This window comes from Macaca thibetana, chromosome 9, assembly GCF_024542745.1.
Source record: "Macaca thibetana thibetana isolate TM-01 chromosome 9, ASM2454274v1, whole genome shotgun sequence".
Lineage (NCBI taxonomy): Eukaryota > Metazoa > Chordata > Mammalia > Primates > Cercopithecidae > Macaca > Macaca thibetana.
The window spans coordinates 66,401,789-66,424,406 of NC_065586.1; the positions used below are offsets into that span (position 1 = coordinate 66,401,789).

A 22,618-nucleotide genomic window follows, 5' to 3' on the forward strand; every position below is an offset into this window, starting at 1 on the left:
AGTTATTGTAGTGGTGGCTTGGTAATGGCAAATTCTCTTAGCATTTGTCTGAAAAAGATTGTATCTTTCCTTCATATATGATGCTTAGTTTCACGGGATACTAAATTCTTGGCTGATAATTGTTTTGTTTGACAAGACTGAAGATAGGGCCCCAATTGCTTCTTGCTTGTAGGGTTTCTGGTGAGAAATCTACGTTAATCTGATAGGTTTTCCTCTATAGGTTACCTGGTGCTTCTGTCTCACAGCTCTTAAGATTCTTTCCTTCGTCTTAACTTTGGATAACCTGATGACAATGTGTCTAGGCAATGATCTTTTCATGCTGAATTTCCCAGGTGTTCTTTATGCTTCTTGTAATTGGATGTCTAGGTCTCTAGCAAGGCTGGGGAAGTTTTCCTTGATTATTCCCCCAGATATGTTTTCCAAGCTTTTAGGATTCTCCCCTTCCTCAGGAACATCAATTATTCTTAGGTTTGGTCGTTTAACATAATCCTAGACTTCTTGGAGGATTTGTTCATATTTTCTTATTCTTTTTTCTTTGTTGGATTGGGTTAATTTGAAGACCTCATCTTTGAGCTCTGGATTTCTTTCTTCTACATGTTCAATTCTATTCCTGAGACTTTCCAGAGCATTTTGCGTTACTAAAGTGTGTCCAATGTTTCCTGAATTTGTGATTGTTTTTTCTTTAAGCTATCTATTTTCTTGAATGTTTCTCCCTTCACTTCTTGTATTGTTTTTTGGATTTCCTTGCATTAGGTTTCACCTTTCTCTGGTCCTCCCTGATTAACTTAACAACTAACCTCCTGAATTCTTTTTCAGGTAAATCAGGGATTTCTTCTTGGTTTGGATCCATTGCTGGTGAGCAAGTGTGCTTTTTGGGGGTGCTAAAGAGCCTTGTTTTGTTATATTACCAGATTTTTTCTTCTAGTTCCTTCTCATTTGTGTAGGCTCTGTCAGAAGGAAGGTCTAGGGCTGAAGGCTGTTTTTCAGATTCTTTTGTCCCATGGGGTGTTCCCTTGATATAGTACTCTCCCATTTTTCCTACGGATGTGGCTTCCTGTGAGCTGAACTGCAGTGATTGTTGTCTGTCTTCTGGGTCTAGCCACCCAGCAAGTCTACCCTGCTCTGGGCTGGTACTGGGGGTTACCTGTACAGAGTCTTGTGATGTGAACCATGTATGGGTCTCTCAGCTGTGGATACCAGCACCTGTTCTGGTGTAGGTGGCAGCGGGGTGTAGTGGACTCCATGAAGGTTCTTAGCTTTGGTGGTTTAATGCTCTGTTTTTGTGCTGGTTGGCCTCCTGCCGGGAGATGGCGTTTTGCAGACAGCATCAGCTATGGTAGTATGGAGAGGAACTGGCAGTGGGCAGGGTCCTAGAACTACCAAGATTATATGCCCTTTGTCTTCAGCTACAGGTGGGTAGGGAAGGACCATCAAGTAGGGACAGGGCTAGGTGTATCTGAGCTCATACTTTCCTTGGGCGGGTCTTACTGTGGCTGCTGTGGGGGACAGGAGTGAGGTTCCCAGGTCAAGGGAGTTGTGCACCTAAGAGGATTGTGGCTGCCTCTCCTGAGTCATCCAGGTTGTCAGGGAAGTCAGGGAAGTGGGGGAAAGCTGGCAGTCACAGGCCTCCCCCAGCTCCCCCACAAACCAAAGGGCCGGTCTCACTCCCACCGTGCCCCCAAACAGCCCCGAGTCTGTTTCCAGGGGTGGGCAAGCCGGGCTTGAAAACTTGCCCTAGGCTACCCGCCTGCCACCCTCAAATGAAAACGGCCTGGTTCTTCCCCCGCTGTGGAGTCTGCACACTAGATTCGCATCCTTCCTCAAGTTCTGGCCAGGAGGCTTCTCACCCTATTCAAATTGTTACAAAGTTCAGCTGGAATTTTCCTTCTCCCTGTGATGCTTCCCACTCTCCCCACCCCTGCTTCTCTGGCTGCCCTCTCAGTGTATCCCTGTGGTGCCAGACAGGAATGGTCTGACTGGGGACCCAGCGGGCTCCTGGAGACTTTCTGCTGCCTCCTCTACCCCTGTATTTTTGCTTGGCTCTTTAAATTGACTCAGCTCCAGGTAAGGTCGGAAACTTCTCCCACAAACAGACCTTCAGTTGCTCCAGTGGGTGTGTGTATTCAGGAGAGGAGGCTCTCCCTTTCCCACTTTTGCAGTTGGGGCACTCACAGTATTTGGGGTGTATCCCAGATTTTGCAGGAGCAGTCCACTTCCTTCAAAGGGTCTGTGGGTCCTCCCTCATAGGGATAATTTATACTCACTGTTTAAGATTCACCTTCTCTGAAATCCCCCCACTTATGACAACTTGGATGAACCTGAAGGACATTATGCTAAGTCAAATAAGCCAGACACAGAAAGTAAGTATTATATGATTGTATTTATATGTGGAATCTAAACAAGTCAAACTTGTAGAAGCAGTTTTACCATGGTTGCCAGGGGTTGGTGTGCGGGGGAAATGGGGACATGTTGGTCAAAGGGTATAAACTTTCAATTATAAGATGAATAAGTTCTAGGGACCTAACTCACAGCATGGCGAATATAGTTAATAATACCGTATTGCTTACTTGAAATTTGCTAAGAGAATAGATCTTGCATGTCCTCACAGCACATACACACAAACGCAAAGGGTAACTGTGTGGTGATGGTTATATTGATTAATACGATTGTAGTAATTATTACACAATGTATATGTAAATGAAAGCATCATGTTGTGCACCTTGAATATACACAATTTTTATTTGTTAATTATACCTCAATAAAGCTGGAGAAAAGATTCACATTCTCTGAGAAATTTTATTTAATCCCTTCAAGCTGAGAGACTGTCCTCTATGCTGTGGGTAACTCTATTTTAGTCCCCATGTAAATGTGTTTATTTGTCTCCCCTTCGGATCTTTATCTTTGCATTTCCAACATTTAGCACATTGCCTTGATGCAAAGTCGAGGCTCGGCATAGGAGACGCTCAACATAGTACAGGTTGAAGGAATGGTTGAATTAATTAACTGATGGCTTAAAGCCCTCCATTTTTATTTTTTAAAATAATATTCCTAAATATATTTTGTTCTCTTGCCAGGGTTAAAACTCATATGTTACTTCTCTACCCACTTGCACAGACTTGTAAGGTCTTTTTAAATCCCATCTGTGTGTTTCTTCGTCAGCTGGAAACATTTAATGTCTTCTTAACTTGGAAATCTCCTGTGAGCTTTCTTCTGGAGCATTTAAAAAAAGATTATAAATAAGTATCAATCCTTGAGGAGCTGAGTTCTTTATATGTCTCCATCCAAAGAAATCCTTGATTAACTTTACTATTTAATTCCTATTTTGACCTGATGCAAATTTTAGGGTAAATGGACAACCTATGAACCTTTGAACCTGTGGTATCATCAGTTAAAATAAAACAACCACAGACACCACTACCACAACACACGTTTAGGAGGTGACAGTCATTAATTTCTGTTTTATCTGTGTACCTATTTACTACATTAAGTTTACCATGCTTGATGTCCTTTGGGAGAAATGGTCATGCCTTGTTAATTTTCCTTACATAAACTCTGCAACCTGCCCCTTTCCCCCTGTCCACTGCTGTAACATTATATTTGTTATGTTCACTGATCCAGTCCTTTTTCGCAGGCTTCAAGGACTTGCTATTTGGGCTCATGGATTCTGTAATTGCCTTGGGCAGAGATGACAAAGCGTAGGCTCCAAATTCAAAATACATTTGTATTTTTAACATTTCGAAGTCCCCATGGCATTAAAGTTACTACAATTTACAGTCAGATTACACATTGCCACCTTTAGAGCAAAAGAAATAATTTTAACTTTAGCCTTCTTGTTATAATCTATGTTCAAGTTTTTCACCTTTCAGAAACAACCTAAACCTTGACACTGTCCTTCTAAATAAAGAAGCATGAGGTATAGGTCACTTCAGAGGGAATTATGTATTAAGTTGACTGTACAGTAGTATCAGAGAATTTGCTTCACCTCTTTCTGAACATTTATACTTTCAATTATTACTCATCTGAGGAGCTATGATCCTTTCTAAACATTAAACTATTTATCCCTTAAGTTACACTGATGACTGTAGGTAGAGCTTGTAACGTTGTGGGAAATATGAAAATCACTAAGATTATCATAGTACAAAAACAGTACACCAAGTTTGACAGATGTAAGGAATAAAACAATTCCATATTCTTTCTATACTTTTTTTCTATTTTGCACTTCTATTCCATTTCTGATGTGCTGTGTACTCAATCTTGTGAGAGAGTTGGAAGAAGTATCATTATCCCATTTTTATAGATAGAAAGACAGACACCGAAAGAGGAGATGAGTTACCCAGCTCATGGTGCTAATGACAGAGCTAAAACTAAAACCCAGACCACATATACAAGGGGGAAATCGTAGCAAGCCAAGAAAACCATAGAGTGTCTTTTCTTGGGTAATTAGTGAGTATGAACAGTGGGTTGATAGCTACTTTGTTACAAAATGTAGGGAGGACAGTTAGAAGTTAATATTTCCAAAGCCTGAGTGAAGTAGCAGACAGCCTTTATTTTCAGAAGGGAAGGAACTAAAAATATAGTAGCACAAGCCATTTATTAACCTTAGGCAACATTATTCCCAGAGTAGCAGAGCCTTGTGAAAGAAGCATAAGGTTAGCAATCAGTAGACTAGGTTTATATCTCAGTTCCTTTACTAGTTGCTATCTTCTTACACCAAACACCTGTTTAGTTAAAATAGGACTAATAATAGCAGACTCCTTCCCTCAAAGAGTATTGTGATGATCAATAAGATACTATACAGAAGCACTTTATAAGCTACATGATATTATACAAATACAAGTCCTCATGCTGTGTAGCAAATAAGAAATTTTTCCTATGTAGGAAAGAATAGCACATAGTTTTTAGGATAAGGGCTTGGAAGTTATACTGACGTGGGTTACAATACAAGAAATACCACCATCTAGCTCTGCTACTTGGCTAAGAAACTTAGTCTCTTGAAACCTTAGTGTTTTGAGTTTTAAAATGGAATAATCACATCTCTCATGAGTTTTTATGAAGATTATATGAAATGTTGTATATGAAGTGAATGAACTATTGTAAATGTCCCTTGAATTATTTTTTTTAACTTAAGCTTTTATTTGGGAATAATTTTAGATTTACAGAAAAGTTGCAAAGTTGGTACAGAGAGTTCCCATTTACCTTTTTTCCAGTTTTCTCCATTGTTAATACTGTATCTTACATTTGCCATTACAAAGATATGGATACCGATGCATTGCTATTAACTATTAATAATGGTTATTTGGATTTCAGCAGTTTTTCATGAATGTTTTTTCTGTTCTAGGATCTAATCCTCAGTACCACATTGCATTTAGTTATGTCTCCCCAATCTTCTCTGTTCTATGACAGTTTGTCAGTCAATCTCCTGTTTTTCATGATGTTAGTGGTCTTGAGGAACACTGCCCAGATGTCATTTAGGATGTTCACCAATCTCATTTTGTTTGTTGTTTTTCTCATGATTAGACTGGAATTATGGGTTCCCGGAGGGAATACCACAGAAATGGCATACTTTTCTTGTCACAGTATATCAAGGGGTACATGATATCCATGTGATATCACTGATGATGTTAAATTTCATCACTTGGTTAAGGTAGGGCTTGCCAGATTTTTTTCTTGTATCTTGAGCTAGTTCTGATCACCTATCACTTAGATAGAACATTCTCTTTTCTCTCTTCCCTCCGATGTAATGCGGTTCATTTACATTTACTGCAAATTGTCATCTCTGAAGAAATACCTTCTCTGGTCATTCAACCTAAAGCAGCTTTCTCCTTGCAAGTCAGTCTCTATGACACTTCACTTTTGTGTTTTCTTCACAGCATTTATTGTCACCTAAAATCATCTTGTATATTTGTTTATCTAGTTTATTTCTTGTCTGTAGGCCCTTTCCCCCCAAAAGAAAGAAAAACAAGGTCCTCGTAGGATTTTTTCATATCTGTACACTGGAGTCTAATACAAGGGCTAGAATATGCTAAGTGCTCAGTAACTAATTGTTGAATAAATGTCAAAGAAAGAATGATATAGGATTAATTTATTAGTATTTCTGAAAAGGAAAAGAAATATAGCTGAATGGTGGTAGGTTTCATTTAGTGTTCTTAACTCAGTTGGTTTAATTTTAATGGAAAGGTTAAATGCAATTATCAACATCTATGGAATGAGGTAATCAGCGTCCTTGTAATTCAAGCTATCTTATGCACTTAATAATGTGAATGTCAGAGTGTTTTAGCTACTTATAAGGATTTGACTGACAAGGATTTGACTGAATAGTAATAGATCTTTACACATCTGCACTATTGGGACCTTTACTTGTTAACTGCATCATTGTTTATGCTGGAGAATTTTTAACAGAACCTGAAAGAATGTAGAAATAATAGATGCCCTTGATTATAACTTATAGCTGACTTCTTGATGTCTATTATCTTTTCATTTATACTTACTAAAAAATGAAGCTTTTTAATTTAAGTCTTTCCCCCATAACCCATTGTAAGATACCACTCTTTTTATTTCCCTTCTCAGGACTTAAAATCTCCAAATCAGAGGGATGAAATTGCAGGAGCCCGAGCCTCATTGAAGGAGAACTCTCCCCTCTTGCATTCAATTTGTTCAGCTTGTTTGGAGCATTCTGATGTTGCTTCCCTCAAAGCAAGCAAGGACACAGTTTGTGAAGAAATTCAGAATGCTCTCAATGTAATTTCAAATGCTTCACAAGGGATCCAGAATATGACAACCCCACGAGAACCTCAGGCAGCAACTCTGGGAAGTGCCCTTGATGAGCTGGAGGTAAGTCGGGAGAAAGATAAAGTGTGATGTGAGGTCCCAATACAGTAATAATAATAATAAAACAGAAGAAGATCCACATGTTAGCATTTAGAGCATGAGAAAATAAAAAATCCAGATTAGTCTCTATCGCCTTCTTGAGTCTTCCAAAGAATTGATTAACAGGAAAATATTCTATTAGTATACTTCTGACTCCTGTACATCTCTGCCAAGGAAACCAATGAATTTGAATGGTGATTATTAATTAGATTGAAATGATGTCTTTCTTTCACGTAGATCTACTTATGAAGCATAAGATACAAATATTTATTGGCATTACTGTTCTATGTGCTTGGGACATATCTGATCACTGCCCTTGACAAGTTTGTACATTTTAGCAGGTGACTATAGGCAAAAAATAAAACCAATAAACGTTGTAGAGAACACAATTGTTTAGTATGTTACATTGAGAAGGTCAGATAATGCCAAAACCTTGAAAGAGTTCAGGAATCAGGCAGATGAAGATCTAGAGCAAAGGCTCGAAGGTATGTGCTCCATGTTTAAGTGACAACATAAAAACCAGGGTGTCTGGGTGGAGAGAGCAAGGCAAGGAGTAGTAGGAGCTAAGGTTAGAGAAGCAACCATTGAGGGCTGTGTATGCCTTTAAGGACTTTGGCTTTTACTCCAAGTTAAACGGGAATACACTGAAAGGTTTTAAGCAAAGGTACGACATGCTGAGACTTGTGTCTTAAAAGGACTATGATGGTTGCATAAGGAACATAGACTGAAGGAGAACAATGAGAGGAACTGAAAAAGCAGGCCAGAGGCTATTGTAGTAACCCAAGTTCCATTTATACACTTTACATTAACCACTTCATGTTTTAGTTTAGACTAGAGTGGTGTTAGTGGACATCAGTGCTAAATTTTGTAAGTAGAGTCAACTGAATTTTGATAGAATGGATGTGGGACATGAGAGAAAGGAAGGAGTCATGGCTAGTGTTGTAGGCTGGGTCCTCCAGAATCACACACAGAATGGAGTTTGGAAAACAAGGTGTTACATTTGGGAAGGAAAGAGGGAGGGAGCGGGACTGGATAGAGGAAGAAGTCTACCTGAGATCTAGACCCACAAAGGCCTTCAAGACGCCACATCCCCTATTATAGAAGAACTACTCACCTTCCACAACCATACCCTTGTAATTATTTTTCTAATTAGCTCTTTGGTTCTGTATATCATCTCTCTGATACTCACAACAGAACTGGTCAGTCAGCAGGGAGCTCTGGTGAGAGCATTGCCCTCCAGAGTGTACCTTGTCAGGCAGAAATGACCAGGCCTGTATGTCTCTTTCGGTCACTGGATACAGGTTACCCTACCCTGGGAAGGGTATGACCTTTAGGGGCTTGAAACACTATACATACATACTGAGTATATATTACTTTCGTGCCATGATAAAGCTGGAAAAAATTATAAGTTGAACCATTGTTAAGTCAAGTCAGGGACCATCTGTAGTCTGTATTTGGGGAGTGTCGAGTGTGATATGTAGAAATTTGCTAGAATAGATGGATAGGATCATACAGGTTGATTATCCCTTATCTGAAATGCTTGGGACCAGAAGTGGTTTGGATTTTGGAATTTTTTGGATCTTGGAATATTTGCATATAGCTAATGAGTTATCCTGGGAATGGGATTGATGTGTAAACATGAAATGCATTTATGTTTCATATACATCCTATACACAGCCTGAAGGTAATTTTATACAATTTTTTAAGTAATTTTTTGCATGAAATGATGTTTTGACTGCATTTTTTTTTTTTTTAATACTTTAAGTTCTAGGGTACGTATGCACAACCTACAGGTTTGTTACATATATATACATGTTCCGTGTTGGTGTGCTGCACCCATTAACTCATCATTTACATTAGGTGTATCTCCTAATGCTATCCCTCCCCCCTACCCCCTCCCCACAATAGCACCTGGTGTGTGATGCTCCCCTTCCTGTGTCCAAGTGATCTCATTGTTCAATTCCCACCTATGAGTGAGAACATGCGATATTTGGTTTTCTGTTCTTGCGATAGTTTGCTGAGAATGATGGTTTCCAGCTGCATCCATGTCCCTACAAAGGACACAAACTCATCCTTTTTTATGGCTGCATAGTATTCCATGGTGTATATGTGCCATATTTTCTTAATCCATTGACTGCATTTTAACTGCGACCTGTCACATGAAGTTAGATGCTGAATTTTCCCCTTGTGCCATCACACTGGCATTCAAAAAGTTTTGGATTTTGGAGCATTTTGGATTTCAGATTTTTAGATTAGCAGTGCTCAACCCATATAGCACAATTTTCGTAGTACTAAACAGAACTGTGTCAGAGAATGCTCCCAGAAGAGCTTCCGGTTTATCTCAGACAATGCATTCCGTGTTTTAGGATTATAGAAGAAGACATTTCCAAATCATTCCTTCTTCTGAGACCTCTTCTGTTTTCTCATTTTAGTGGAAAGTGACTGCTACAGGCACAAAATGGCAGCAGTTGGAGAGGAGGAGAAAGTGTGCGTGGTGTGTGTGTGCATGTGTATGTGTGTGTAACTTCAATGGGAGTGGGCATAGGCAGGGTAATAGAGTGTTCTCTTTCTCAAGAAAGGCAGATTCAGACTCACTTGTTCTTCATGAGGCAGGAGGGAGTCCAAAAGATATTTCTCTGAGATCCTAATGAGGATTCTAAACTGTCTGAACAACCTTTGAAATTTAGTTCTAGTTGAAGATACAGATGCGCAAACTAGTAAAAAATGCCTAAGTTTTCTATATTTTTTATATCCAAGTTACAAATAGCTGCTGCGGCTGTCTGAACTAGATAAAGCAGAATTTATTGAGCATTTAACCTTTTTTAATGATTTGGTAAATTAAATGGTTGCACTTTTCATTATTTACAGGAAGCTGTATTGGTAAAGCATCCAAAATAACCTTTGCTCTATTTTGCTCCTGCAAATATAATACTATGAAGTAAATTGATGTAGTAAATACTCTGTTGGGAGCAAGTCTCATTAAATGTTTATAGTGTGGAATGTATCAGAGTGCTTACTCAACAACCATGCTGAAGCTTTTGTTAAATTTTTCATTCTGGCCCTTGACTGGGTGTGGGTATGAAACCTGAAATTTATGAGTGGAGAAAATAGAAGTTGAATTAGAACACTATACTGGCTAAATCAATTGATTTGTTGGAAAGGCCAGTGTGAATTATAGGGGTTTTCTTCTGTATTTGAGACTGAACGAGAGTTGAGAAGTGTTGAATTGTAGATTAAGACAATTTTGAAAATGTTATGAAGCAAGAAACTTTGCCAATAAAAATTGCTTTGAAAATTCCAAGTCCATTAAGACATATTTTCTCCTGTGAGGAGGGAAAAAGCAGCTGTTGTCATTGTGGTACACAAGACTTATCTGAATCCTCATGCAATAAAGATGACAACAATTATATGTATATCTATTTTCTTATTTTCAAAGAGCTGTCATATTCACTTTTTTAAACCTTTTTTATATATTCATGTATCATCATTCATATAGTCATTGTTTACTATTGTTATCTCCAGCACCTAGAATAATGCCCTAAATGTAGTAAGTGCTAGGTAAATATGAATGAATGAATGAATGAATGAATATAATAATATGACATGTCATTTTGTGATTTTGCAGTGAAAAGCACTTTTTCCTTACCCTTATTTTTTCTCCTGAAATTTTTCTCTGACTGAAAGTGGATGTATCTGGGGGTATATGGCTCTACTTTAACTTTTAACCAGGCCATGAATTTATAGTGATGGAAACCACCAGAAGCACATCTAGGTGATACGCTGCTCAGAATCTTTTCTGTAGTAAGGCAGCACAAAGAGAGAAAACTTTATGTATATTCTCTTCTCTCAGCAGCTGTCCAGCCTTAGTCAGAGTTCCCTGTTACTTCCAAGATACTCTGTCTTTTACTAAGGGTAATAATTTTGGGAAAGATACTCCTCATGTTCTTACATTTTTACCTTTAGGAGAAAACAGGATCTCTGTCAGTCAGATTAGCATTTAGAAGCTAAAGAAGAAATAGACATCACTGGTATCTAGAAGCACATCAATATGATTTTTTAAAATGGTTTGGTTTCTAGATATATAGTGAGCTATAAGAACTAAAAGAGATGAAGAAAATATTTTTATATACATAAATAATCTGATAACTGAATTATGTAAATTATTTGAGGCTGATACGAAAAGCACAAAATCCTAACTAGTAAGCCAGCACCAGCATTGTGTTGGGGGATGGGGGAACTGCTTTTCAATTATGGCGGGGAGCTTGAACTTTGAAAGACTATGAACTGAAGACAAAAGATAAATTCTGTATCTTGCCAATTGGATAGTCCCATAAGATACATTTGCATGTTACTGGGAATCTTTAAAATTTGACCACCTTGTTAGAGAAATGAAAAAAACACTAACCCAAATAGCAGGAGATATTGGGAGAACTTGACTAGCATAGCCTTGGCTCTGGGAAGCTCAGAAAAAAGGAACAGAATCCATGTTGGAATTTTCTAGCCATAGGCCTGTCCTTATCTGGACTTTGATTCAGCGTTCATATTATCTGTGTAACCTCTAAACCCTGTCCAAAAATCTAATTTAAAATTGCCTTATCCCAGCAATACCTCCAGAGATCTGCCAGAAGGAAACTCAAATTCTTTCTGCACTTTATACACAGCTTTCAAAAAATTCTCATACAGTTCCAAGGAAGATGGTTTTCACAAAAACACAAATAAGCCATCTTGAGTAACTTCATAGAATGAGTAAACTACAGAATCCCCAATCTGCAAACACTGTAGATATTGAAATTATAAGGTATTGAAAAAAAGTTAATATTTTTAATATACATTATTCCCTAATGAATATGTTGAAGGAACAAAAGACTGTCAAAATTGACCAGGCAGAGCTATCTAAAATGAAAAACATAATGATGAAAAATTCAACGGTTAGGCAAAACAGGTGATTAGATTAGGGAATTGGTGATCTGAAAGATATTTGAAGAGGTTACTTTGAGTTTCCCACAGAAAGTCACAGAAGTAAAAAATATATTTTGAAAAGCAGTTAAGATATATGCCATGGGCCGGGCGCGGTGGCTCAAGCCTGTAATCCCAGCACTTTGGGAGGCCGAGACGGGCGGATCACGAGGTCAGGAGATCGAGACCATCCTGGCTGACACGGTGAAACCCCGTCTCTACTAAAAAATACAAAAAACTAGCCGGGCGAGGTGGCGGGCGCCTGTAATCCCAGCTACTCGGGAGGCTGAGGCAGGAGAATGGCGTGAACCCGGGAGGCGGAGCTTGCAGTGAGCTGAGATCCGGCCACTGCACTCCAGCCTGGGCGGCAGAGCGAGACTCCGTCTCAAAAAAAAAAAAAAAAAAAAAAAAAAAAAAAAAAAAAAAAAAAAAAAAATATATATGCCATGACAAGTTCTAAAATATTCTAATATAAAATTCAGAAGAGAGAGAAGTGTAAAACAGATAATGAGAATTTCCTAGAACTGATGGAAGTCACCATTCTCTATAGCTAAGAAGCCCAGTAAATCCCAAGCAACGTATATTTAAAGAAACCTATATTTACACGTATCATAGTGAAACTGAAGAATGCCAAAGACCAAAAGAATATTTTTAAAAGAAAATAGGAAAAAAAGAATTACTTGTGAATGATGACTGATTACCTGTGAATGATAGCCGAGTTCTTAAACATGAATGCTACAAGATAGTAAATCATTCTCAGAGAAAATAACTGTTAACCTTGAGTTCAGTACATGATACAGCTATTTTTTAAGAAAAAAGATAAATATATTTTTACCCAGTCCCAAACATGAATACTTTATTGTCAACAACTTTTCACTGAAAAAATTGTTAAAGAAAAATAAAAAATTATCATATAACAAGGGTGCAAATGCAGGAATTTGTAAGCAGAGGAAATGGTAAACATAAGGGTTTATTACTGCTTACATATTACTTTTTATAAATGATTAATAACTATACTTTGTATAATTAAAATTATAGAATGATTGTGTCTGGAAACACAGTGTATAATTAGGATGGATAGAATCATAGTTAAATGTTCTAGGGTCTTTATATATTTTTGGGAGAAGGATAAAAATATTGACTTATGTTAGGCATTTATCTTAATAAGCATGTTAAAATGTCTAGAGTAACTACTAAAAATGTATAGTCATAGACTGTATAATTGCCAAATATGGAAAGGGAAAAACGCAATGAGAAAATAAGAAACTCAGTTTGTCCAAAAAAAAGAAAAAATGGAGGAAAAAACACTGTGGAAAAAGAAGGATGTACACACAGTAGAAAATACAATAAAATAAATCCAAATATTCTTGGAATCATCATAAATGGTAAAAGAAAACCTAAACTCTCCAAAGACAAAAGACTGACAGCTTAGAATGTAAAACAAAATCTAGCTATATGCTGTTTATAAAAAGCACATCTAAAACTTAAGAATCAAGATAGTTTGAAAGTCAAAGGATAAAACGATATCCAACAAACTCTAACTATACCAGCTATATCAATACTAGTAAAAATGCTAATGACTGTTACTATCTACTGATAAGAGGATAAATTCACCAGGAGGTTGTAACACATTCTTTTCAAGGACACATGGAAAATTAACAATAATTGACTGCATACTGAGTCAATGATTTTCAAAGCACTAGTTTTATATAGGCCACCTAGAAATGTATTTAGGTAAATAAGTGAAATTACCCTACTATTTGGAATCTTTTTTGAAAACCACATCTGTATAACTACTGGGTCATGAATAAATTATAATTGAAAGTAAAAAATACTTATAACTGAGAAATAATGATAATGTATAATAACAACAAAACTTGAGAGAGATAGCTAAAGGGAGTACATAGAAGGAAATTTCTCACCTATACATGCTTATATTAGGAAAGAAGAAAGCTGGATATTAAGGAACTAAGTTTCCACTTGGAGTTTGAAATAGACAATATAAAAAACCCAGAAGGAAAAAATTAATAAAGGTAAGAATAGAAATTAGTTAAATTACAAACAAAGATGCAGTAGAGAAGATCAACAAAGCCAAAAGTGTATTATTTGTAAAGACCAATAAAATTGACCAACTGCTGGTGAGATAAATTAGGAATACTGAAAGCATACAAAAAACAACATGTAAGAGTGAAAGTCAGAAGAGAAGTCATAACTACAGGGTTATGACTAAATACTAAATATTATAAATACTAAAACACTAAAAATATGAACAGATTTATACTGATAAAAATGAAAATTTGGATGAAATGGAAAAATTCCTAAGAAAATATAAATTGACAAAACTGACTCAAGTATAGACAATATGAATGAAATAATTAAATAGAATTAGTAGTTAAGAGTTTTTACTGAAAGCAAATAGGAGGCTCAGATAGTGTGATAGAATACTACAAACTCTTCCAGGAATATGTAAATGTATTTTTACAGCAGTGTCCAGAGAATAGAAAAAAAAAAAAAATAGCTCTCCAATTCATTACATTAAATTGGTGAAGCAAGTGTGAAATGACACTAACAAGTCAGATAAATAAGGAAATTCACATGTCAATCTAATTTATGAAATGAGATGCAAAAATTTCAAACAAAATGTGAGTAAATTGTTTAGCACTAGATAAAAAAGTCGTTATGACAAAGTTGAATTTATTCCAGGAATGTAATGTTAGTTCAACATTAGAACATTTACTGATGGTATTCACCTCATTAACAAGTTAAAAGAGAAAAACTATATAATAATCTCAGTAGATACAGAAAACATTTGAAAAATTCAATATAATTTATTTAAAACTTCTAGAAAGCTAGGAACAGAAGTGAGTTTTCTTAACTTGATAAAGGGTTTCTGTAAATTTCTACAGTAAACTTCATAGTTAAATTTGAGTAATTAAAAACACTCCCTTTAAACTTAGACATGAGGCCATAAAGAATAAAAATGAGTAAATTATAGTAATACATATCAATATGAATGATACCAAAACATAAAGCTTTACCATAAAAGAGCAAGCCATATAAAAATTCATACATTTTTACTTTTATATAAAGGCTCACACAAGCAAAACTAAACAACACATTTCTCATGGTACTGGCATATCTAGTAAGATATAAAGAGCAGGAAGAGAATGATTTATGCAAAATTGAGGAGTGGAGGAGTGGGGAGAAAGAGGTTGCACAGACATATCAGGAGCTTTAAAGCTACTGAGCATACTGTTTTTCTGAAGCTGGGTTGGTAGATGGATATGTGTTGTATTATTCTTTATTCATACATTCTTTTATGTCTGAGGTAGTTAATAATGAAATTTAATGAAGTGTTAAAATGTGTGGTAAATCTGAGAATAAGTGCTACAACAATGTACTGTTTATATTTAACAAATATTTATTAAATCTATTTTCTGTGTAATTAATGTCTGTGTGAGCCCTTGTGCTAGGTACTGGCTTAATACAAATTTAAGGTACTAGCGTCTTATATTTGTACTATTTAGGGTGTTTATCTGCACATTTTATTAGTAGTATCAATTTGCTTTGTAGAGCACATAGGTCAGGAGTTAATTGTGTACTTTATAGAGGAGCAAACTACTCTTCTGTCAGGTTGTATAACTTGTCCAAAGTCAAATAAACAGGAATTAGAAGAGTTACAACTTGAACACATATTTTGTGGGCCCTCCCAACAATTACTCTTTCCATAATGCTCTTGTGACAAATGATGGACACTGTTGGAATACAGTTAGGTCTTGAGTTTAATATGTTTATTTGTTATGCATCTGTCTTTACTACTGGATGAGTTCTATGAGTAGAGGAATAATGCCTTATTCATATTTATATTGTCACTACCTAGCAAGGTGCCAGGTACATAGTAATTGCTTAAAACATATTTATTGAAAAAGCAATGAATTGTTGGTATTTTAGAACCTGGTGTGAGGTTTTAATGCATCTAATAAATATTTACCCAATAAAAGAAGGACAACATCTCCTTTATCTTGATGATTAAATAAAACACATAGATAGTAATGATTATTAGACCTTGTTTGCTCTTGGCTTCTTGGGACTTTTATACCCATGATGTACATGGTATTATAGATAATGTTCAAGGTTTGCTATTATATGGACCTGATGTCAAGGTTGGAGAAAACTCTGGTAGCCAGATATAGTAATTTTTTTTTCTCCAAAACTTGAAAAAAACAAAACAAATCCAGAGCAAAGTTTTAAAAACAAATTCTTATAAAATGTTTGTATCATGAATCTCATGACCATCAGTTAATCATCAATATTTATTAGTTACTCGTTCTCTATTTCCACATTGTCATGTGCTTCATGGGAGCTAGAAAAGAAGTAAAAATAAAAAGCCTCCAATCCTAAAAATTGCATACCTATTCAGGAGATGAGAATACCATAAATCAAGCATTAAAAGCTAGCACAACACTTCCTTTAGATTCTCACTCACATGACATAGGTTGGGCTTTCTTGGATGCTGACTCCTTGATGATGTTTAGCCTTAGTGTTAGTTTAGCGTTAATTAGGGAGCATACTTGTGAGTAATGCAAAATGAGAAAAGGCATGAAGGAAAAATAAATATGAGTGCTGATGAAGGGATTGTGTAATAGGAGCAGATAATTCACATTGACTACTGATTGAAATTCACACTGACTACTCAAAATAGAACTGTTTTTATTTTTGTTTGTTATTTTTTATTGAGCCCCCCCATATGCAGTATGGAAAGTTGATTTGGTATATAGAACTTCACACACAACAGAGAATGCATATCTTTCAAATAGCTATGGAAAAAGAAAACTTCAATATAAGAGTCACCAGAAAAAAGTATGTGAGGTGCATGTTAATTAGCTTGATTCAGTCATTCCTCAATGCATAAATATATCAGAGCGTCAAGTTGTATTCCACAGATATTTACAAAAAAGAGGCAATAGATGAATGACATTAGGAACACGTGTCTTCTTTTTTTTTAGTTTGAATTTTAAAAATCTGACTTTTTAAATTTTCTTCTCTGTAAAGAATTTTCTTTTTAGTAATTAAGACTACTATTTAATTACTTTAATTATGTTCTGCTTTTATTTTTATTTTTATTTTTCAGATGGAGTCTCACTCTGTCACCTGGGCTGGAGTGCAGTGACACAATCTCAGCTCACTGCAATCTCTGCCTCCCAGGTTCAAGCAATTCTCCTGCCTCAGCCTCCTGAGTAGCTGGGACTGCAGGTTCATGCCATCATGCCTGGCTAATTTTTTGTATTTTTAGTAGAGATGGGGTTTCACCATGTCAGCCAGAATGGTGTCGATCTCCTGACCTTGTGGTCCACCTGCTTTGCCCTCCCAAAGTGCTGGGATTACAGGTGTGAGCCACTGCGCCTGGCCTGCTTTTATTTTTATTAACTTATATCTTTTATAATAACTTGAATATGTTTATTGAGTTAATTTTTAGTCTCTCTTTTTCTGTTTTTCTTACTTGGTATTTTTTCTTTTGTAAACTCATTCAGGGTGTCAGTTTTCCTCTGAACACCTTATGTTTAATAAGCAGTACTTTTATCTGTATTTTTAAAAAACAGGTGTTAGTTTTAACTTAGTTTTTTTTTGCCTTATACTACTAGAAGTGTGTTTTAAAATTTTTTAAATTGGTTTCTGGTGTTTTAAAACTGTTTTTTGTTTGTTTTTGTCATCCTTTAAAATTTCTAGTTTTACTGAATTTTGGTCAGAAAATATAGGCTTTATTTTGGAAAATGTTTGGAATTTTTTGGGGGGAACACTGAAATTTTTTGTGGCTTAATTCATGTTTTGAAAGTCGTATTTATATATATTTGAAAAAATTGTGTAGTCTCTCTTTGGGAGGAAGTTTTAAAAATTCTTAAGTGTAATAAATAAATTGTCTTCATTTTTACTCCTGTTTTCTATTTCACCTGTTTGAGAGAGGTGAGTTGAAGTCTTTCACATTACAGCAAAATACCATTTTCTCCTTGTATTTCTAATGGTATTTTGTTCCATACATTTAAAAACCTCTATTAGGCCTTTGCGGTGGCTCATGCTTATAATCCTACACTTTGGGAGGCCGAGACAGGTGGATCACCCGAGGTTAGGAGGTCGAGACCAGCCTGGCCAACATGGTGAAACCCCGTCTCTACTAAAAATACAAAAATTAGCCGGACACGGTGGCATGTGCCTGTAAACCCAGCTACTTGGGAAGCTGAGGCAAGAGAATCTCTTGAACCTGGGAGGTGGAGGTTGCAGTGAGCCAAGATCACGCCACTACACTCCAGCCTGGTGACAGAGTGAGACTCTGTCTCAACAACAACAGCAACAACAACAACAAAAACACCCTATATTATTAGATTTAGAAGTTTTCTTGATTCCTATGACTTCCTGGTGGAAGATACCTTTTATTATTATTATTATTATTATTATTATTATAATACTTTAAGTTCTAGGGTACATGTGTATAACGTGCAGGTTTGTTACATATGTATACTTGTGTCATGTTGGTGTGCTGCACCCAAAAACTCGTCAGCACCCATCAACTCATCATTTACATCAAGTATAACTCCCAATGCAATCCCTCCCCCCTACCCCCTCCCAGTGATAGGCCCCGGTGTGTGATGTTCCCCTTCCCGAGTCCAGGTGATCTCATTGTTCAGTTCCCACCTATGAGTGAGAACATGCGGTGTTTGCTTTTCTGTTCTTGCAATAGTTTGCTGAGAATGATGGTTTCCAGCTGCATCCATGTCCCTACAAAGGACACAACTCATCCTTTTTTATGGCTGCATAGTATTCCATGATGTATATGTGCCACATTTTCTTAATCCAGTCTGTCACTGATGGACATTTGGGTTGATTCCAAGTCTTTGCTATTGTGAATAGTGCTGCAATAAACATACGTGTGCATGTGTCTTTAGAGCAGCATGATTTATAACCCTTTGGGTATATACCCAGTAATGGGATGGCTGGGTCATATGGTACATTTGGTTCTAGATCCTTGAGGAATCGCCATACTGTTTTCCATAATGGTTGAACTAGTTTACAATCCCACCAACAGTGTAAAAGTGTTCCTATTTCTCCACATCCTCTCCAGCACCTGTTGTTTCCTGACTTTTTAATGATCACCATTCTAACTGGTGTGAGATGGTATCTCATTGTGGTTTTGATTTGCATTTCTCTGATGGCCAGTGATGATGAGCATTTTTTCATGTGTCTGTTGGCTGTATGAATGTCCTCTTTTGAGAAATGTCTGTTCATATCCTTTGCCCAATTTTTGATGGGGTTGTTTGTTTTTTTCTTGTAAATTTGTTTGAGTTCTTTGTAGGTTCTGGATATTAGCCCTTTGTCTGATGAGTAGATTGCAAAAATTTTCTCCCATTCTGTAGGTTGCCTGTTCACTCTGATGGTAGTTTCTTTTGCTGTGCAGAAGCTCTTTAGTTTAATTAGATCCCATTTGTCAATTTTGGCTTCTGTTGCCTTTGCTTTTGGCGTTTTAGACATGAAGTCCTTGCCCATGCCTATGTCCTGAATGGTATTACGTAGGTTTTCTTCTAGGGTTTTTGTGGTATTAGGTCTAACATTTAAGTCTCTAATCCATCTTGAATTAATTTTCGTATAAGGAGTAAGGAAAGGATCCAGTTTCAGCTTTCTACTTATGGCTAGCCAATTTTCCCAGCACCATTTATTAAATAGGGAATCCTTTCCCCATTTCTTATTTTTTTCCCAGCACCATTTAATAAATAGGGAATCCTTTCCCCATTTCTTGTTTTTCTCAGGTTTATCAAAGATCAGATGGCTGTAGATGTGTGGTATTATTTCTGAGGACTCTGTTCTGTTCCATTGGTCTATATCTCTGTTTTGGTACCAGTACCATGCTGTTTTGGTTACTGTAGCCTTGTAGTATAGTTTGAAGTCAGGTAGCGTGATGCCTCCAGCTTTGTTCTTTTGACTTAGGATTGTCTTGGAGATGCGGGCTCTTTTTTGGTTCCATATGAACTTTAAAGCAGTTTTTTCCAATTCTGTGAAGAAACTCATTGGTAGCTTGATGGGGATGGCATTGAATCTATAAATTACCTTGGGCAGTATGGCCATTTTCACGATATTGATTCTTCTTCCTATCCATGAGCATGGTATGCTATTCCACTTGTTTATGTCCTCTTGTATTTCACTGAGCAGTGGTTTGTAGTTCTCTTTGAAGAGGGTCCTTTACATCCCTTGTCAGTTGGATTCCTAGGTATTTTATTCTCTTTGAAGCAATTGTGAATGGAAGTTCATTCATGATTTGGCTCTCTGTTTGTCTGTTACTGGTGTATAAGAATGCTTGTGATTTTTGCACATTAATTTTGTATCCTGACTTTGCTGAATTTTCTTATCAGCTTAAGGAGATTTTGGGCAGAGATGATGGGGTTTTCTAAATATACAATCATGTCATCTGCAAAGAGGGACAATTTGACTTCTTCTTTTCCTAACTGAATACCCTTAATTTCTTTCTCTTGCCTGATTGCCCTAGCCAGAACTTCCAACACTATGTTGAATAGGAGTGGTGAGAGAGGGCATCCCTGTCTTGTGCCAGTTTTCAAAGGGAATTTTTCCAGTTTTTGCCCATTTAGTATGATATTGGCTGTGAGTTTGTCGTAAATAGCTCTTATTATTTTGAGATACGCTCCATCAATAACGAATTTATCGAGAGTTTTTAGCATGAAGAGCTGTTGAATTTTGTCAAAGGCCTTTTCTGCATCTATTGAGATAATCATGTGGTTTTTGTCTTTGGTTCTGTTTATATGCTGGATTATGTTTATTGATTTGGGTATGTTGAACCAGCCTTGCATCCCAGGGATGAATCCAACTTGATCATGGTGGATAAGCTTTTTGATGTGCTGTAGAATCCGATTTGCCAGTATTTTATTGAGGACTTTTGCATCGATGTTCATCAGGGATATTGGTCTAAAATTCTCTTTTTTTGTTGTGTCTCTGCCAGGCTTTGGTATCAGGATGATGTTGGCCTCATAAAATGAGTTAGGGAGGATTCCCTCTTTTTCTATTGATTGGAATAGTTTCAGAAGGAATGGTACCAGCTCCTCCTTGTACCTCTGGTAGAATTCAGCTGTGAATCCATCTGGTCCTGGCCTTTTTTTGGTTGGTAGGCTATTAATTATTGCCTCAATTTCAGAGTCTGCTATTGGTCTATTCAGGGATTCAGCTTCTTCTGGTTTAGTCTTGGGTGAGTGTAAGTGTCCAGGAAATTATCCATTTCTTCTAGATTTTCTAGTTTATTTGCGTAGAGGTGTTTATGGTATTCTCTGATGTTAGTTTGCATTTCTGTGGGGTCAGTGGTGATATCCCCTTTATCATTTTTTATTGCATCTATTTGATTCTTCTCTCTTTTGTTCTTTATTAGTCTTGCTAGTGGTCTATCAATTCTTCTCTCTTTTCTTCTTTATTAGTCTTGCTACCGGTCTATCAATTTTGTTGATCTTTTCAAAAAGCAACTCCTAGATTCATTGATTTTTTGGAGGGTTTTTTGTGTCTCTATCTCCTTCAGTTCTGCTCTGATCTTAGTTATTTCTTGCCTTCTGCTAGCTTTTGAATATGTTTGCTCTTGCTTCTCTAGTTCTTTTAATTGTGATGTTAGAGTGTCAATTTTAGATCTTTCCTGCTTTCTCTTGTGGGCATTTAGTGCTATAAATTTCCCTCTACACACTGCTTTAAATGTGTCCCAGAGATTCTGGTATGTTGTATCTTTGTTCTCATTTATTTCAAAGAACATCTTTATTTCTGCCTTCATTTCGTTGTGTACCCAGTAGTCATTCAGGAGCAGGTTATTCAGTTTCCATGTAGTTGAGCGGTTTTGATTGAGTTTCTTAGTCCTGCGTTCTAGTTTGATTGCACTGTGGTCTGAGAGACAGTTTGTTATAATTTCTGTGCTTGTACATTTGCTGAGGAGTGCTTTACTTCCAATTATGTGGTAAATTTTGGAATAAGTGTGATGTGGTGCTGAGTAGAATGTATATTCTGTTGATTTGGGGTGGAGAGTTCTGTAGATGTGTATTAGGTCTGCTTGCTGCAGAGATGAGTTCAATTTCTGGATATCCTTGTTAACTTTCTGTCTCGATCTGTCTAATGTTGACAGTGGAGTGTTGAAGTCTCCCATTATTATTGTATGGGAGTCTAAGTCTCTTTGTAAGTCTCTAAGGACTTGCTTTATGAATCTGGGTGCTCCTGTATTGGGTGCATATATATTTAGGATAGTTAGCTCTTCCTGTTGAATTGATCCCTTTACCATTATGTAATGGCCTTCTTTGTCTCTTTTGATCTTTGATGGTTTAAAGTCTGTTTTATCAGAGACCAGTATTGCAACCCCTGGTTTTTTCTGTTCTCCATTTGCTTGGTAGATCTTCTTCCATCTCTTTATTTTGAGCCTATGTATGTCTCTGCATGTGAGATGGGTCTCCTGAATACCGCAGACTGATGGGTCTTGACTCTTTATCCAGTTCGCCAGTCTATTTCTTTTAATTGGAACATTTAGTCCATTTACATTTAGGGTTAATATTGTTATGTGTGAACTTGATCCTACCATTATGATATTAACTGGTTATTTTGCTCGTTAGTTGATGCAGTTTCTTCCTAGCCTGGATGGTCTTTACATTTTGGCATGTTTTTGCAATGGCTGGTACTGGTTGTTCCATTCCATGTTTAGTGCTTCCCTCAGGGTCTCTTGTAAGGCAGGCTTGGTGGTGACAAAATCTCTAAGCATTTGCTTATCTGTAAAGGATTT

At 36.7% G+C, this 22,618-nt stretch overlaps 1 protein-coding gene across 8 annotated transcripts in view; it reads left to right on the plus strand.

Moving 5' to 3' along the window:
• Positions 1–22,618, plus strand: part of CTNNA3 (catenin alpha 3) — a 1,858,220-nt gene that overhangs the window by 539,057 nt on the left and 1,296,545 nt on the right. For all 8 annotated transcript variants that reach the window (XM_050805650.1, XM_050805648.1, XM_050805652.1 and 5 more), the window contains one exon: positions 6,568–6,831. In XM_050805650.1, the coding sequence (XP_050661607.1) occupies positions 6,568–6,831 (264 nt within the window). The remainder of the gene's footprint in view (positions 1–6,567; positions 6,832–22,618) is intronic.